The sequence below is a fragment of the Oncorhynchus masou genome, chromosome 29 (assembly GCF_036934945.1).
Source record: "Oncorhynchus masou masou isolate Uvic2021 chromosome 29, UVic_Omas_1.1, whole genome shotgun sequence".
NCBI lineage: Eukaryota > Metazoa > Chordata > Actinopteri > Salmoniformes > Salmonidae > Oncorhynchus > Oncorhynchus masou.
Window position 1 is genome coordinate 44340126 of NC_088240.1, and position 19761 is coordinate 44359886.

Below are 19761 nucleotides of genomic sequence, written 5' to 3' on the forward strand. Positions count from 1 at the left end.
GTACACAACTAAACAGCACCTCACACTTGTAGATGACCTACTGGTGTATTTTTCAGAAACCGACATGGCGCGAAGGTAGGTGGTTCCTAAAACACATGCCCACGACAAGCCATGTGGAGGCCATAGGGGGGTCAAGGCTACATGTGAAACATTGCGACAGGTGGCCTACTGGCCTCACATGGAACAAGACGTGGCCCAATATGTGAGGGGATGTCTAGTTTGCTGCCAGTTTCAACCCTCCAAGCCACTTTACAGAGCACCACTGCAATGCAAGGGTGTGTCTTACCCCTGGAGCTTGATCCAGATCGACTGGGTCGGCCCAGTTGCCATGTCAGCCAGAGGCAACAAGTATCTCCTCACAGTGACTTGCGCATTCACAAAGTGGGTGGAGTGCCTGCCGGCGACCAATGACACAGCGGAAACCACGGCCGTTCTTTTGCTAAACCACGTTTTCAGTCATTTCGGCCAAGGAGAAATCGTGGACAGCGACAGAGGAACCCACTTTTCGGCAGCTGTAATGACCAAACTGTAGAGGCTTCTGGGAGTCAAAGCTAAACTCCACATCGCATACTACCCCAGGAGCCCGGGCAGGGTAGAAAGGAGCAACCAAACAATCGACAGAATCTTGAGGAAATATGTGGCAGCCAACCACAAAGATTGGGACCTCAAACTCCCATTAGTACAGATGGCGATTAGAGCCAGACTCAACAGGTCTACAGGAATAACACCCTTCGAAATGACGCTTCCACTGCATCTCCTGTACCAACTTATCAATAGGAGATGACTACCTTTGCGTATGCTCAAGGACAGTTGGAAAGAAGTGCAGAAGGGGACAAGACATATTACGACAAGAAGGCCTCACACCAGGTGTTCGAGGTCGGGGACAATGTGTGGTACTACATATACACCAAACCCGCGGGTGTCGCCACAAAGTTCCTGCCCCACTGGACGGGGCCACACGAGATTGTGGTGAAGCTATCACCTGTAGCTTAACAGATCAGAATCAGCAAAGGTCGACAAAACGCCACATTAAAGTGGGTCCACCGGAACCAAATCAAGTTGTACACTAGCCAGCACCAAATAGATAAAAGCCTAGCAAAGTCAGAGGCACTAATAAAATCTCCAGGGAATCAGTACGTTGCACCTAACATCTCTTATTTGCTTCCCAGCTACCAGATATACATCTGTTGACACTATTGATATTGTCCTGCACTGTACTGTTTCAAAATAAGAAAACCAGAAAAATAGTTGTCAAAACATTTTTGGTTTACAAAAACAAATAAACAACTATCTCTGATTATGCGTTTCTGTAGGATGGAGTTCCTTTGGCTGATTCTGATACTCTGCGCCCTGCAGACGTATACACGAACGGACCCCCTACGGGAATCGTTCTCCGCGACGACCCAGGACTCCTCATAACTATCTGCAGAGTACACACGCAAAGGGTGTATGTCCGCCTCGATAAAGAGAATGTGTACCGCCAACACATTCCACCTGCGGCACATTTGAGTTGGGCCAGGGCTGACTGGACCAGCCAGGCAATTAAGCACACCCAGCTAGACACTGCCCATATGTTGGCCCAACTCCAAAAGTTCACAGTAACCCAGCCAGAACTAGCAGAGCCCAGGTGAGAGAAACGATTCGTCGGGGCGCTACTATCGATAGGGGCAGCCGTAGGGTCACTATTTGCCCTAGGTACCACTGCCGTCAACGCAGTCAGTCTAGCCACAGTCAACAGGAATGTTAGGGAGATTACTGAAGAGACTTATCTGCCACTTATTCAGCAGCAGATGAAGGCACAGGCCCTCAGGTTGCAACATGTGAGAAAGTCTCTCCAGGACACTATTCTGGTGGTCAACACACACGCTACTCTCCTGAACAAAACTCTCCTGTCTGTAGGAAAGCTAGCAGAGGTCATGAACCATGACTATGCCCATGCCCAATTGGTTTGATTGTTACTGGAGGATATTCTATGGACCACTTGGCCACGATAAGGCCATTACAGTCACATTTGGCCTATAGTCTGGGGTCGGCCATCCCAATACACGTTGATGTTGATCATAATGAAGTGGGATTTCTACTGACGCTGCCGGTTGTTGAAATGGAGAATATCTACAGATTGAAAACAGTTCTCAATGTAGGATTTTGGCGCGACGGTACCCACGTAAAGATTGTCATGCCCCCAGTTGTAGCTTACCAGGAAAACAACACAGATTTCTATCTCACCCCTAACCTGTTTATGTGTACTCTAACCAAAGATGTCCACTACCTCTGTCCTAGCAAACCGTTTGTCAGGGATAACACTGAGCGTCTTTGTGGTATTAAAGTTAATCACCAGGCGAAGAATGCTGTATAGCCAAACTAACAGCCAGGGATGGGGCCACCAACCACACAAGTGGAGGTGGTAGGGAACCGATGGTTGGTCATCACAACCGTTCGTGTCCGCCACTATGACTTACAAACGCCATGAGTCCCTCACCCAATTGAACCTCCCCAACCAGACTGTTTTTAGCTAAGGTACCAGAGAGGGCGATTATTCACATAGACGACCTCGATCTATACCAACTTCCCGGCGACAGGATAGACACAGAGTTTGAAATGCCGGACGCTTTTGCTAAACGTTCCCTTGAGTTACCACAAGCCATTCAAAACCAAATCCAGTACGAGGGACCCATGACTGTTGATCTTAGTGTACAGGATGAGGCACTTTTAGTTGACCCGACTGACTACAGAACGAAAGATTGGTCTGTCGCCCGCTCTTGGACGGTGCTGGACAGTATCCTGACTGTTACCATGATCCTTGGTCTTATTTCCCTTGGCGGGTGCCCCTACAAGGTACACAGGCGCACACGTGCAATGGAAGACCAAATGAGGGTCTTATACTACTAGCCTCCTCTCCTGAACTCATTAGGTCAGCCCAGTAATGTGCCCAATGTAAGCTTTGGCCTTCAGGGGCCAAGTTTTTCCAAGTGCCTTAACTACCCACCTGCAAGTAGGATCACCCTAGACATGACATTAGAGACAATGCCATGATAGTCATTTAGCCACCTTGGACATATATAGAACATAGTCCAAATTAGATGATTATGGTGTGGTAGACACATTTTGTATACTTTTATGTTTTTATTCCATTATTTTTTCGTTTCATTGCCTTTGACACTTAGGAAGCAGTAGAGCCCAATGCCGCTCGTTTGGGGAGGAAATGTAATGATGTATTACAGAGGAGGAGAGATCTAGGGGTCTGAAGACATGGGGAGTTTTATGGCCCTCACGCCCCTGGTAAATCTCAGGCCACAGACAAATTCCTTTGTCCTGTCATTATGGAGAACCAGCCTCAGAACATTAAACATGAAATAAACAGACTTTGGAACAATGGTTTCCATCAGCCACCATGGTGGTCATGACGATAGATGGAATATGAAAATGTCTGTCATTTTTGTTTTGTTATTAAAGGTTAATAGATGACGTTATTACGAAAACATTGTAACATGAAGAGTTTTCCTAGTATATGTTTGATGTTTATACATTGTACGTTGTGTGGAAAATGTCCAAATCAAAGGGAATGTTTTGGGGAAGATGAAATGTTAAGTTAGTTGCCTAAAATGGGATTTGAGAAAAACCTAGCCCTTGCCTCTAACTTGGAACGCCCAGAGAATTGCCCTGAAGGCGGCTACGCCCACTTCTGACCCAAGGGTATAAAATCTGTGAGTATAGAATTTACAATAGGACTATGTGACCCCAGCTGCAGCAGGGTCTTAAAAAGTCAACAAACCCAGAACACAATGCAAGTTTGAGGACAAAGAAATCATTTTCTACCCAAGCTACGGATGAGTAGCTGTGTCTAAGCGGGTGAATTCAAGTCGAACCACCTATCTCCCATCGAATCGTGGTATCTAAAGGGTTTCATTCCTATGCTGTGAGCTCTGAGCTACAAAGCTGCCTGGCCTCAGAAGACCCCTTCCAGAGAAAGGGGTGAGGGAACAGACTCCTAAGCCAAAAAGGATACTGACACCAGTAAGACGGTCAGAGAGGTGCGCTGGAGTAGCGCGCCATCGAACAGCTGAAGGCCTACGCAGAGAATCCCCGGAGATCATCACCATGTAATTACATCATTGTATTCTGACCCATAGGAGCGGCAGTTTGAGGCAAGGCTAGGGTTAGAATAGCATAGCTGACAAATTCACCCATATGTATATTTCCCTTGTGTACTTCTTTTTTCCTCTCTCCTTTGAAATTCCCATTGTGGGTAACACGCGCCATAATGTGTTGGGCCGTTATACTAAGTTCTAATCAATAGCCTATAATGTGTTTTGTCTATGTGTATCTTTTATCATCATTTTAGCTTTTAGTAAATAAATATTCAATGAAGATTGGTGTGGTACGAATTCATTAGTGGGACCCGGGTCCGTGCAGATTCACGGGCTATACGACGTTCAGAACGAGACTGTCAGAGGCAACTGGTTAATTAGCGGCTGTTGTAAAATCGATATTCTGATATTCTTTGAGTTAATTTGGGAAATAGAAATAAAAACTAGTTTTCCCATGGTGCCCCAGGTTAATGAGTTAATAATTGCTTGATTCAGTTAGTCACGTAATTAGAAACTTGTGATCATTCGATGAGCAAAAGTCATCACATTAACTAATACAACGTCACGACACTGGTCATTTATGAACATTTGAACATCTTGGCCATGTTCTGTTATAATCTCCACCCAGCACAGCCAGAAGAGGACTGGCCACCATAGCCTGGTTCCTCTCTAGGTTTCTTCCTAGGTTTTGGCCTTTCTATTGAGTTTTTCCTAGCCACCGTGCTTCTACACCTGCATTGCTTGCTGTTTGGGGTTTTAGGCTGGGTTTCTGTACAGCACTTTGAGATATCAGCTGATGTACGAAGGGCTACATAAATACATTTGATTTGATTTGATCAAGTTTGCAGACGCAAACGCAACAGTAGTGGGCTTGATTAATAACAATGACGAGACAGCCTACAGGGAGGAGGTGAGGGCACTCGGCGTGTGGTGTCAGGAAAACAACCTCATACTCAACAACAACAAAACAAAGGAGATGATCGTGGACTTCAGAAATCAGCAGAGGGAGCACCCCCCTATCCAAAGTGAAGGGACAGCAGTGGAGAAGGTGGAAAGTTTTAAGTTCCTCGGCGTACACATCACAGACAAACTGAAATGGTCCACCCACACAGACAGTGTGGTGAAGTAGGCACAACAGCGCCTCTTCAACCTCAGGAGGCGAAAGAAATGTGCCTTGTCATCCAAAACACCTGACAAACTTTTACAGATGCACAATCGAGAGCATCATGTTGAGTTGTATCACAGCCTGGTATGGCAACTGCACCGCCCTCAACTGCAAGGCTCTCCAGAGGGTGGTGCGGTCTGCACAACGCATTACCGGAGAAAAACTACCTGCCCTCCATGACACCTACACCACCTGATGTCACAGGAAGGCCAAAAAGATCATCAAGGACATCAATCCCCCGAGCCACCGCCTGTTCACACCGCTACCATCCAAAAGGCGAGGTCAGTACAGGTGCATCAAAGCTGGGACAGAGACTGAAAAACAGCTTCTATCTCAAGGCCATCAGACTGCTAAACAGCAATCACTAACTCAGAGAGTCTGCTGCCTACATTGAGACCCAATCACTGGCCACTTTAATAAATGGATCACGAGTCACTTTATACAATGTCACTCTAAATAATGCCACTTTAATCATGTTTTACATGTCTTACAATTCTCATATCACATGTATATACTCTATTTTATACTTTCTATTGCACCTTGCCTATGCTGCTTGGCCATCGCTCATCCATATGCTTACATGTACATATTCTCATATTGTTTTTAGATTTGTGTGTATTAGGCAGTTGTTGGAGATTGTTAGATTACTTGTTAGATATTACTGCACTGTTGGAACTAGAATCACAAGCATTTCGCTATACTCGCATTAACATCTGCTAACCATGTGTATGTGACAAAACAATTTGATTTGATTTGAGAAGTGTGCTCTACACGGATGAATCCTGGTTTCAACTGTACCGGGTAGCAACTTCGCATGGGCATTGAAGAGGAGTGGGACAACATTCCACAGGCCACAATAAGCAGCCTGATTAACTCTATGCGAAGGAGATGTTTCACGCTGCATGAGGCAAATGGTGGTCACACCAGATACTGACTGGTTTTCTGATCCACTCCCCTTCCTTTTTTTATGTGTATCTGTGACCAACATATGTATATCTGTATTCCCAGTCATGTGGAATCCCTAGATTACTGTAGGGCCTAATTAATTGATTTCAATTGACTGATGTCCTTATATAAACAGTAACTCATTAAAATCTTTGAAATTGTTGCATGTTGCATTTATATTTTTGTTCAGTGTACAGTACATGAGCACAATTGAGTATCACACCATAAAGGTTATGAAATCAGTACCTTGCTTGTCCAGGGTTCTCAAGGAATACACACAGAATACATTATGCTACATGTGTAAATACTATGTGCTACAGGAGAAATGACATGATATACAGAAAATGTATAATAAAGTAAAAAGGCACTTGCTTTGATACGAACTAAGGCGTTGGAGAAAAGGCAGCGGAGAAAAGTTGGGCACGTTCTGTGATGACCAAGTGACCATACTTGACCTGAGGAAACACCGGTGGAGTGCTTGGGCTGTAGGCCTCTCATCGAAGAGAGCTCATCTAGCTAATCCTCGCTTTACATTAGCATAGCATGCCTCAAATATAAGTATTCAACCACAGTGAAATAGGTTGCTTCTGTGAATTAATAAAGAGGCAGAACTCACCTCATTTCAAACTGTTGTTAGAAAATCATGTAAAATTGACAAGTTGAAACAGCCTACAGATAATTAGCAGGCATATCATGCCTAGGTTTAAGGGCAGCTCGGTTAACTGTCCTGTTGCATAACAATCACATTTTGGAACAGTGAGCGAATTCTGATATCACGCGCAACTCCCGCGTTCAAAAGTTACATTCAAAATCAAAATAGCTAAATTATCCTTGGTATGACCAACAATTCCATGTTAGCTTAGTAGAAACGCAGCCCGGGGCTCTTGGACTACAAGGGGTTAATAAGTTAATATTCTTTATTCAATGCTTTTCGGAGATGTATTAATTGTTTTTTGCTGCGTTACAAAATGTCATATTATTGCAATGTTAATGTGTTGGCTACTCTTGTGCGCCATAGGCAATAGCTTGTGGATTGTGTGGTGCTACTGAAATGAATCAACTGTGCATTTTCTTGAACGCAGTTGTTGTGTTGTGGTTTGTTGAGTAATTGGGAGTAGTGCTTCGGTGCGAGGTTCCAGTGATAAGTGAGTCAGTCCACTTTTCTGGATTTAGTTGGATGGCAACTGCATGACTCTGCATGGAGAGCTCTCAGCTCTGTTTTGTAAGTTGTGAGCTCATGATTTATGCTCTCATCTATTCAGTTGTGGGGGTTAGGAGTCGGACACATGCTCTTCTGTATGATAGACAGTTTAGTTTAAGATGATTCAAATCTCTCTTTCCTTCATCTCTGTCCCTCTCCCTCTCTCCCTCTTCTCTTCTCTCCCCCTTGTGGTAGACATCAAGTGATCTGGAGCAGTGCTCGCAATAGTCTCCCACTTCTATTTTATATTAGTTTACAATTTTAAAAAAAGGAAATAAGAACAACACCAAATATGGGGCATGGCATTCTCTCGCACTCGGCTCGCAGGCCTTCTCCGGCCCATGTCAAACACGTAGCCCACTAGCAAGCAACAGGGCACAGCCCCGCCGGTGCTGGATCAAGTCAGTGCTTTTTTCCGTGATGGCTCGCATAGCTGTCCATGGTCCTAAAACTTTTTTTATGTGCTCCGTTTTATTAAGTGCAATATTTTGTTTACTAATTTAGTTACAACACCCCTCTAGTTTTTCCCATTATCTCTCTCACACACCTGTTGTAATTATGCAGTACAAAGAAATGTGCTCACTGTTCGCAAAAGGCTTTTTTTTTTGCAAACAGCCACATGTTACATGAACCTTTTGCGACTAGGGTGCAGTATTTTCATTTTTGGATAAAAAAACGTTCCTGTTTTAAACGGGATATTTTGTCACGACAAGATGCTCGACTATGAATATAATTGACAGCTTTGGATAGAAAACACTCTGACATTTCCAAAACTGCAAAGATATTGTCTGTGAGTGCAACAGAACTGATGTTACAGGCGAAACCCAGATAAAAATCCAATCAGAAAGTGTCGCATTTTTTGAAAGCGCTTCATGCCAATGACTCCTTATATGGCTGTGAATGGGCTACGAATGAGCTTACGCTTTCTACGTATTCCCCAAGGTGTCTACAGCATTGTGACGTCTTTTTACGCATTTATGTTGAAGAATAGCTGAAAGGGACCACATTGAGCAAGTGGTCACATGATGGCTCCCGCAGAAAATCTTGCGTAAAGTACTGAGGTAGCCATTATTCCAATCGCTTCTAATGAGAAACCAAATTGTCCTGACGGATATTTTATCGAATAGATATGTGAAGAACATCTTGAGGATTGACTCTAAACAACGTTTGCCATGTTTCTGTCGATATTATGGAGCTAAATTGGAAAAAAGTTTGTCGTTGTAGTGACCGCATTTTCTGGACGATTTTCAGCCAAACGTGAAGAACAAATGGGAGCTATTTCGCCTACAAAAATAATCTTTTTGGAAAAAAGGAACATTTGCTATCTAACTGGGAGTCTCCTGAGTGAAACCATCCGAATGATTTTATTTGATTGCTTTTCTTATTTTCGTGAAAAGGTTGCCTGCTGCTAGCAGAGCCTAGCATAGCATTTTGCCATGATAAACTTACACAAATGCTTGTCTAGCGTTGGCTGTAAAGCATATTTTGAAAATCTGAGATGACAGTGTGATTAACAAAAGGCTAAGCAGTGTCTCAATATATTTCATTTGTGATTTTCATGAATAGGAAGATTTTCTAGGAAGATTTATGTCCGCTGCATTATGCTAATTAGTTCTGGGTTTGAGAGTCACAAGAAGTTTACATTAATTGAGGCTGCAGTGATAGTGTTACCGAGCGAATCTTGTCCTATGCTTAGGCTACTCATCACATTAGGAGTTATATTTTATTGTTAGTCTGCATAGATGCAAGCAATGCTTTATTATAAAGCACCACTACTCAAAATAATTTCCCATGGCTATGTCTAATCCCACTTGAGTCTTGTACTGTAGTAACACATATTACACCCTATCAGATCTGTACCAATACAACTCCACGCACCCACTGATCTCCGGCAGGAAGAAGCCCAGTCAGTTGCACCCTTGGTAAGTTGGTCAATTTGACCTTAATAGAAAAGGCCAGGCATGTGGAACGAAGTCTTACTGCACTTGTAAGCATACAGTAGACTTAATGAACTGGCAGGGGATTCATACATTTCATAAATGTTCTATGCTATGTTCAAACCATGACCATTTCAAGTGAGGACATTTTTTGGTTGAAAATAGCTAGAAAGAGACTTGATTAATATAATTCTTTGTATCTGTTAGTTCCTCTCTCTATTGTAATATTTTTTTCTTCAGATGAAATAGCAATAGGAAAATCTCCCAAGATTCTTACTCCCTGGTGGATCTGTGCAGCCTCCTACTGCTGTTCATGGCTTTGCAAAGAGATGAACAACCCACCATACTGTAGATGTCAAAACACTGTGCAACACTACACAGGGAGTAGATGTGCTGAATCCCCCACTGGATGAATATATGAATAGTGTCTGTCTACATGGGCTAATCTACTTTGAACATTAAGGTATTAACAAAGTAGCTCCTAGAATTCTTTAGGTCAGCAATACTCTTAGATGACAGAATATCATTTGGATGCAATTTCTGTTCCAGATGAAAGTTGCAAGTGACATGATCTCAAGCAACTTTGCTGATACACAAAGCATTTCAGATGCATTTGAAATTGCATGCATAATGCAACCCTGTAATACACAACATCATGGATTCAGAAATGATTTGATTATCAAATGTTTGGTAATTCTAACAGCATCAACATAGACAAAATGCTGGCTGTACAATTTATCTAGCTTGCCAAAATGCTGCCTATTTGCCAACAGTGTTTTACCAAACTAGCTAGATTAATGCAGTTCATGTTGGAGCATTTCTGTTGAAACTGGACAGAGATAGATCTACGTTAGCTTTTACATCATTTACATAAACCCTGATTGGCCATGGTGTCCAGAATTTTTCATACATTTCCCATTTGGATTGTCTGCTTTGTCATGGTTTGCAGCAGCATTGACACCTGTGTTGACATGACAACTGGGTCGGAGTTCCAAACGCTCACTGATTGGACATTGCCTACTGTACAGTCAGTCGCGTGAAATAGAATTGATTTATATCTCAATTTTGGGGGGGGGGTGACACACTGAGTAACCCAGATGCAACTATGTTGCAAGCAACATAAAATGCATCCAGATTGCTTCGTGTCATAGGCTTAAGCTGTTCAAGGCAATAGAGGTTGGGTGTCATCTGTATTGGACATGCCTGAAGCTCGCTTGAAATCAACAACATGTTCCTTTTGAATATCTAATAGAACAAATAACAAGATAATTGGCTGTCATAACACTGTAATAATAAATCATTCAGAAATATCATTTAATTGCATAAGTATGAAGATATCCCTGTAGTGGTGTGGGGGCTGTGCTTTGGCAAAGTGGGTGGGGTTATATCCTTCCTGTTTGGCCCCGTCCGGGGGTATCATCAGATGGGGCCACAGTGTCTCCTGTCTCAGCCTCCAGTATTTATGCTGCAGTAGTTTATGTGTCGGGGGGCTAGGGTCAGTTTCTTATATCTGGAGTACTTCTCCTGTCTTATCTGGTGTTCTGTGTGAATTTAACTTCATGTGACGAGCAATCCCGTATCCGGGATCCTATTTATAGCCTCAAGCTCATTAGCATAACGCAACGTTAACTATTCATGAAAATTGCAAATGAAATTAAATAAACATATTTGCTCTCAAGCTTAGACTTTTGTTAACAACACTGTCATCTCAGATTTTAAAAAATGTGCTTTTCAACCATAGCTAAACAAGCATTTGTGTAAGAGTATTGATAGCCAGCAACATTTTCACAAAAACAAAAAAAGCATTCAAATAAAATCATTTACCTTTGAAGAACTTCAGATGTTTTCAATGAGGAGACTCTCAGTTAGATAGCAAATGTTCAGTTTTTCAAAAAATATTATTTGTGTAGGACAAATCGCTCCGTTTTGTTCACGTTTGGCTACGAAAAATCCTGTATCCAGTTATAGCCTCAAGCTCATTAGCATAACGTAACGTTAACTATTTATAAAAATCGCAAATGAAATGAAATAAATATTCTAGCTCTCAAGCTTAGCCTTTTCTTAACAACACTGTCATCTCAGATTTTCAAAATATGCTTTTGAACCATAGCAAAACAAGCATTTGTGTAAGAGTATTGATAGCTAGCGTTGCATTTAGCATAGCATTTAGCGGGCAACATTTTCACAAAAACCAGAAAAGCATTCAAATAAAATCATTTACCTTTGAAGAACTTCGGATGTTTTCAATGAGGAGACTCTCAGTTAGATAGCAAATGTTCAGTTTTTCCTGAAAGATTCTTTGTGTAGGAGAAATCGCTCCGTTTTGTACATCACGTTTGGCTACCAAAAAAACACGAAAATTCAGTCACCAAAACGCCAAACTTTTTTCCAAATTAACTCCATAATATCGACTGAAACATGGCAAACGTTGTTTAGAATCAATTCTCAAGGTGTTTTTCACATATCTCTTCATTGATATATCGTTCGTGGAAGTCTGCTTTCTCCTCTCAATCACATGGAAAAATACTTGCAGCTGAAGTTTATGCACCACTTTCGACACAGGACACCGGGCGGACACCTGGTAAATGTGGTCTCTTATGGTCAATCTTCCAATGATATGCCTACAAATACGTCACAATGCTGCAGACACCTTGGTGAAACGGCAGAAATTGTAGGCTCTCTCCTTGTGCATTCACAGCCATATAAGGAGACATTGGAAAACAGCGCTTCAAATATTTTGCTCATTTCCTGATTGAAGTTTCATCTTGGTTTCGCCTGTAGCATCAGTTCTGTGGCACTCACAGATAATATCTTTGCAGTTTTGGAAACATCAGAGTGTTTTCTTTCCAAAGCTGTCAATTATATGCATAGTCGAGCATCTTTTCGTGACAAAATGTCTTGTTTAAAACGGGAACGTTTTTTTATCCAAAAATGAAATACTGCCCCTAGAGTTCCAAGAGGTTTTAAGTATGCTCTTTCTAATTCTCTCTTTCTCTCTTTCTTTCTCTCTCTCAGAGGACCTGAGCCCTAGGACCATGCCTCAGGACTACCTGGCATGATGACTCCTTGCTGTCCCCAGTCCACCTTGCAGTGCTGCTGCTCCAGTTTCAACTGTTCTGCCTGTGGCTATGGAGCCCTGACCTGTTCACCGGATGTGCTACCTGTCCCAGACCTGCTGTTTTCAACTCTCTATGGACAGCAGGAGCAGTAGAGATACTCGTAATGATCAGCTATGTAAAGCCAACTGGCATTTACTCCTGAGGTGCTGACTTGCTGATACCCTCAACAACTACTGTGATTATTATTATTTGACCATGCTGGTCATTTATGAACATTTGAACATCTTGGCTGTTATAATCTCCAGCCTAGTTCCTCTCTAGGTTTCTTCCTAGGTTTTGGCCTTTCTAGGGAGTTTTTCCTAGCCACCGTGCTTCTACACCTGCATTGCTTGCTGTTTGGGGTTTTAGGCTGGGTTTCTGTACAGCACTTTGAGATATCAGCTGATGTAAGAAGGGCTATATAAATAAATTAGATTTATTCTGTAATTATTATAACTTGCTTGGATATTACTCATTGAACCTATTCTTAAGATTCATAGTGAATTTGAAGTAGACAAGTACAGTTCTATGGTGGAACGTGCATTGATATGTTATTGCTCTTAAAGAAAACCTCTGTATCTCTCTTTAAAGGCACAATCTTAGATTTGAAACAAAACTTGTTTTGGTAAACAGCAAAGGGATGGATCTAGAGAAATGGAACGGCTCTTAAATTCAAAGACAGGGCTATGGATGAAAGCTTTGACTATCCATGAGCTCAAAATAATAGTTCTACCCATGTTTTGAAGCTATACAATGTTTGTTTACAATTATATCGTTTAGGAACTTGAAAGTAAAACAATACAATTTTTGAGTTGTGCTGGGGTAAGACAATAGAACTAAGCTCATGAGACTTTTGTAAGTCATAGTCTTCAATAACCAATGGCTATATATCGTTACCTTAAAAGTCAAAATGACTAGTCAAAGAAAATGTATCTACCAATTCTAGACTACACGTTCAAGGTCATCACCTTATATTGTTATTATAAACCCATGAACCTACTCAAATGCTATTGTGGCATGCTTATGACTGGTCAATATTTGTCTTTATCCAGTCTATGCCAAGCCCAGCCTACCTGTGAGATAGGGTCGGTGGATGTTTTGACCCACTGCTGGAACAGAACATTCAGTATGCGGTTCTGCTGCTCCAAGTCAAACACGCGTGTCCTCAGCTTCACACACTCCTCCTTCAGGTCCTGGAGATTCACCCACATAAACACAATAATGGTTGGTTTACACTTTGTACAGTATAAACCAGCTTTAGAATTATACAGTTGAAGTCGTAAGATTGCATACACTTAGGTTAGGGTCATTAAAACTCATTTTCAACCACTCCAAACATTTCTGGTTAAAAAAACTATAGTTTTGAAAAGTTGGTTAGGACATTTACTTTGTGCATGACACAAGTCATTTTTCCAACAATTGTTTAAAGACAAATTATTTCACTCTATCACATCTCCAGTGGGTCAGAAGTTTCTGAACATTATGTCATGGCTTTAGAAACTTCTGATAGGCTAACTGACATCATTTGAGTCAATTGGAGGTGTACCTGTGGATGTATTGAAAGGCCTTACCTTCAAACTCAGTGCCTCTTTGCTTGACATCATGGGAAAATCAAAAGAAATTAGCCAAGACCTCAGATTTTTTTTTTTAGACCTTCACAAATCTGGTTCATCATTGGGAGCAATTTCCAAACGCTTGAAGGTAAAACATTCATCTCTACAAACAATAGTACAAACACCATGGGATCATGCATCCATCATACCACTCAGGAAGGTGACGCGATCTGTCTCCTCGAGATGAACATACTTTGGTGCAAAAAGTGCAAATCAATCCCAGAACCACAACAAAGGACCTTGTGAAGATGCTGGAGGAAACAGGTACCAAAGTATCTATATCCACAGTAAAACGAGTCCTATATTGTCATAACCTGAAAGGCCGCTCAGCAAGGAATAATCCACTGCTCCAAAACCGACATAAAGAAGCCAGACTACTGATTGCAGCTGCACATGGGGACAAAGATCTTATTTTTTGGAGACATGTCCTCTGGTCTTATGAAACAAAAATAGAACTGTTTGGTCATAATGACCATCCTTATGTTTGAAGGAAAAAGGGGGAGGCTTGCAAGCTGAAGAACACCATCCCAACCTTTGAAGCAAGGGGGTGGCAGCATCATGCTTTGCTGCAGGAGGGACTGGTGCACTTCAAAAATAGATTGCATCATGAGAAAGGAAAATGACGTGGATAATATTGAAGCAACATCTCAAGACATCAACCAGGAAGTTAAAGCTTGGTCACAAATGGGTCTTCCAAATGGACAATGACCCCAAGCATTCTTCCAAAGTTGTGGCAAAATGGCCAAAGGATATCAAAGACAATGTATTGGAGTGGCCATCACAGCCGTGACCTCAATCCCATAGAAAAATTGTGGGCAGAACTGAAAAAGCGTGTGTGAGCAAGGAGGCCTACAAACCTGACTCAGTTACACCAGCTCTGTCAGGAGGAATGGGACTAAATTCACCTAACTTATTGTTGGAAGCTTGTGGAAGGCTACCTGAAACGTTTGACCCAAGTTAAACAATTTAAAGGCAACGCTACTGTTAGGGAATAATCAGAATTGGTGGGTAACATATGTAAGATGTTTTATATTCATCAAGTTACTTCTCATCAGAATGGTATTTTTGTATAATACTGTGGCGAGGTTGCAGTTATCTGTTCTATGTCAAGACTAAGTTGCATGGGCTGCAGAGAGGGGAGAGGTCAAAGTGTCATCATGTGTCAATATATCTTTTGCTCCACTATGTGTGTGCCAGTCACACGCTACTTTTCTCATAGGGGAAAAGGAGGATGGCAGTGTCTGGAATCATTCTCATGCTCCCTTTTATCTTAACCTATAGCCTCAATCTCCTCTCCGTGAGCTTGTCCAGGATTGGTTGTATTTAGAATTGGTTGTATCTAAATGACAATTTGATATATGCCTGTTGATATGAAGGATTGGTTTATGGGTCTGAGTTTGAGAAAGGAGACAAAACTGAACGATAATTTATAGCCAACTCTGTCTGGCTAGGGGATACTCCTCTTTGAAGTAAAGTATTTCTTTGTGTAACTTCCTAAGACCTGTGTTTTGTCATGTCGTCTAGGAGGGGGTGGATCTTCGCTATAAAGGATCCCATTTGCCATTGTGTGGGGGCTCTCAACTTTTGAGTAGAGATACTGAACTGTTGAGAGTCACAGAAAATGCTATAGAGCTCATATAATTAAAGATGGACTTTGATAACTAACTCTGACTTGTGTGTGTGGTTTGATTTGGTAAATAGAGGAAATTTCCACAACACTACCAAATACTAATTGAGTGTATGTAAACTTCTGACCCACAAGGAATGTAATGAAATAAATAGCCAAAGCTGAAGTAAATCATTCTCTCTACTATTATTCTGACATTTCACATTCTTAAAATAAAGTAGTGATGCTAACTGACCTAAGACAGTGAATTGTTATTAGGATCAAATGTCAGGAATTGTGAAAAACTGAGTTTAAATATATGTAAACTTCCGATTTCAGCTGTATATAGACAGGTGTGTGCCTTTCCAAATCATGTCCAATCAATTAAATTTAACACAGGTGGATTCCAATAAAGTTGTATAAATATCTCAAGGATGATCAATGGACACAGGATGCACCTGAGCTCAAGTTTGAGTCTTATAGCAAAGGGTCTGAATACTTATATAAATAAGGTATTTCTGTTTTATATTTTTAATAAATGTTCAAACAATTTGCTTCATCATTATGGGGTATTGATTGTTGATTTATTTCATCAATTTTAGAATAAGCTGTAATGTGACAAAATGTGGAAAAAAAGGGGTCGGAATACTTTCCCGAATGCACTGTATTTTGGTATGATACCCACATACTGAAGTTAACCAGATTTAGCTATATCTGGTTACATGTTATGACCCATATGCGGTCAGCCAAGACCCATATGAGGTCTTGGATGATTTCTTTAGATTTTCCAATGCCTGATGTCAAGCAAAAGGCACTTAGTTTGAAGGTAGGCCTTGAAATACATCCACAGGTACACCCCCAATTATTATTTATTTTTATTTCACCTTTATTTAACTTCTTATGGCTGGGGGCAGTATTGAGTAGCTTGGATGAATAAGGTGCCCAGAAGTGCCCAGAGTAAACTGCCTGCTCCTCAGTCCCAGCTGCTAATATATGCATAGTATTAGTATATTAGTATATTATAAACACTCTGAATTTTCTAAAACTTTTTGAATGATGTCTGTAAGTATATCGGCTCTCATTTGGCAGGCTCTAAGAAAAAAATCCAACCAGGAAGTGGGAAATCTGAGGTTGGTCATTCCCTATTGCAGATACAGTAACATGACATTGGTCATGTTGCACCTCCTAAGGCATCCACTAGATGTCAGTCTTTAGAACCTTGTTTGATGCTTCTACTGTGAAGATTTTTTTTTACCTTTATTTAACCAGGCAAGTCAGTTAAGAACAAATTCTTATTTTCAATGACAGCCTGGGAACAGTGGGTTTAACTGCCTGTTCAGGGGCAGAATGACAGATTTGTACATTGTCAGCTTGGGGGTTTGAACTCACAACCTTCCAGTTGCTAGTCCAATGCTCTAACCACTAGGCTACCCTGCCGCCCCAAGTGAGGGTGAATGAGAGGGAAATGAGCCAGAGGTCTGCCAGAATGCCTTGAGCTCATGACGCTCATTCGTGAGATCCCATTCACGTGAGATTTAGCTTGTGTTCCATTGCATTTCTACAGACAAAGGAATTCTCCGGTTGGAACATTGAAGATTTATGTTAAAAACATCCTAAACATTGATTCTATATTCTCTTTGTTTGACATGTTTCTACGGACTGTAACAGAACTTTGACTTTTCGTCTGCTCCTAGTGAACACACTTCGTGAGTTTGGATTTGTTTACCAAACGTGCTAACAAAAGGAGCTATTTGGACATAAATGATGGACATTATTGAACAAAACAAACATTTATTGTGGAATTGGGATTCCTGGTAATCTGATGCATTCTGATGAAGATCATCAAAGGTAAGTGAATATTTAGAATGTTATTTCTGACTTCTGTTGACTGCACAATATGGCGGATATCTTTTTGGCTTGTTTGGGCTCTGAGCGCTGTACTCAGATTATTGCATGGTTTGCTTTTTCCGTCAAGCTTTTTTGAAATCTGACACAGCGGTTGCATTAAGGAGAATTGTATCTAAAGTTCCATGTATAACACTTGTATTTTCATCAACATTTATTATGAGTATTTCTGTAAATTGATGTGGCTCTCTGCAAAATCACAGGTTGTTTTAGAACTACTGAACATAACACTCCAATGTATATTGAGATTTTTTTACATAAATATGAAATTTATCAAACAAAACATACATGTATTGTGTAACATGAAGTCCTATGAGTGTCATCTGATGAAGATCAAAGGTTAGTGATTAATTTTCTCTATTTCTGATTTTTGTGACTCCTCTCTTTGGCTGGAAAAATGGCTGTGTTTTTCCGTGACTTGGCTCTGACCTAACATAATCGTTGGTGGTGCTTTCGCCGTAAAGCCTATTTGAAATCGGACACTGTGGTGGGATTAACAAGAAGTGTATCTTTAAAATGTTGTGAAATAATTGTGCTGGGTGGAGATAACAGGACATGGCCAAGATGTTCAAATGTTCATAGATGACCAGCAGGGTCAAATAATAATAATAATCAGTTGACATGTTCTCATTTACAACTGCGACCTGGCCAAGACAAACCAAAGCAGTGTGACACAAACAACAACACATGGAATTAACAAGCGTACAGTCAATAACACAATAGAAAAAAAGAAAGTCTATATACAATGTGTGCAAATTGTGTGAGGAGCTAACGCAATAAATAGGCCAGAGTAGCGAAGTAATTACAATTTAGCAACACTGGACACTGGAGTGATAGATGTGCAGATGATGATGTGCAAGTAGAAATACTGGTGTGCAAAAGAGAAGAAAACTTTGGAAGTATGCTTGTGGTCATACTTCCAAAGCTTCTAAAGCCATGACAGAATTTCTGGAATTTTCCAAGCTGTTTAAAGGCACAGTCAACTTAGTGTATGTAAACTTCTGACCCTCTGGAATTGTGATACAATGATTTATAAGTGAAATAATCTGTCTGTAAACAATTTTTGGACAAATTACTTTGTAGTAGATGTCCTAATCGACTTGCCAAAACTATAGCTTGTTAACAAGAAATTTGTGGAGTGGTTGAAAAACTAGTTTTAATGACTCCAACCTAAGAGTATGTAAACTTCCAACTTAATCAATAAGGTCCCACAATGGAAGTTCCAGAGCAAAAACCAAGCCATGAGGTCGAAGGAATTGTTCATAGAGCTCCAAGACAGGATTGTGTCGAAGCACAGATCTGGGAAAGGTTATCAAAACCTTGAAGGTCCCCAAGAACACTGTGGCTTCCAACAACATTTATTTAGAAATCAAGGCAAACTTAACCAGCATGGATGGCTTCAACAGCATTCTGCAGTGACACGTCATCCCATCTGGTTTGCGCTTTGTGGGACTATCATTTGTTTTTCAACAGGACAATGACCCAACAGGACACCAACACACCTCCAGGCTGTGTAAAGGCTATTTGACAAAGAAGGAAAGTGATGGAGTGCTGCATCAGATGACCTGGCATCCACAATCACCTGACCTCAACCCAATTGAGAAGGTTAAGGATAAATTGGACGCAGAGTGAAGGAAAAGCAGCCAGCAAGTGCTCCGCATGTGGGAACTCCTTCCAGACCATTGGAAAAGCATTCCAGGTGAAGCTTGTTGAGAAAATCCCAAGAGTGTGCAAAGCTGTCATCAACGCAAAGGGTGGCTACTTTGAAGAATCTCAAATATGAAATATATTTTGATTTGTTTAACACTGTTTTGGTTAATACAATATTCAATATGTGTTATTTCATAGTTTTGATGTCTTCAATATTATTCTACAATGTATAACATTGTAAAAATAAAGAAAAACCTTTGAATGAGTTGATGTGTCCAAAATATTTACTGGTACTGTACTTAAATGGAAGACGTTTGGAACTACCAAGTCTTATTCTAGAGCTGGCCATCTGTCCAAACTGAGCAATCGGAGGAGAAGGGCCTTGGTCAGGGAGGTGACTAAGAAGCCAATGGTCACTCTGACAGAGCTCAAGAGTTCCTCTGTGGAGATGGGAGAACCTTCCAGAAGGACAACCATCTCTGCAGCACTCCACCAATCAGGGCTTTATGGTAGAGTGGCCAGACGGAAGCCACTCCTCAGTAAAAAGCACACG

The 19761-nt window shown here is 41.1% G+C and overlaps 1 protein-coding gene across 8 annotated transcripts in view; it reads right to left on the bottom strand.

Annotated features, from left to right (window-relative positions):
- LOC135519891 (nck-associated protein 5-like) overlaps positions 1-19761 on the bottom strand; it is a 117651-nt gene that overhangs the window by 52568 nt on the left and 45322 nt on the right. For all 8 annotated transcript variants that reach the window (XM_064945103.1, XM_064945101.1, XM_064945097.1 and 5 more), the window contains one exon: positions 13508-13627. In XM_064945103.1, the coding sequence (XP_064801175.1) occupies positions 13508-13627 (120 nt within the window). The remainder of the gene's footprint in view (positions 1-13507; positions 13628-19761) is intronic.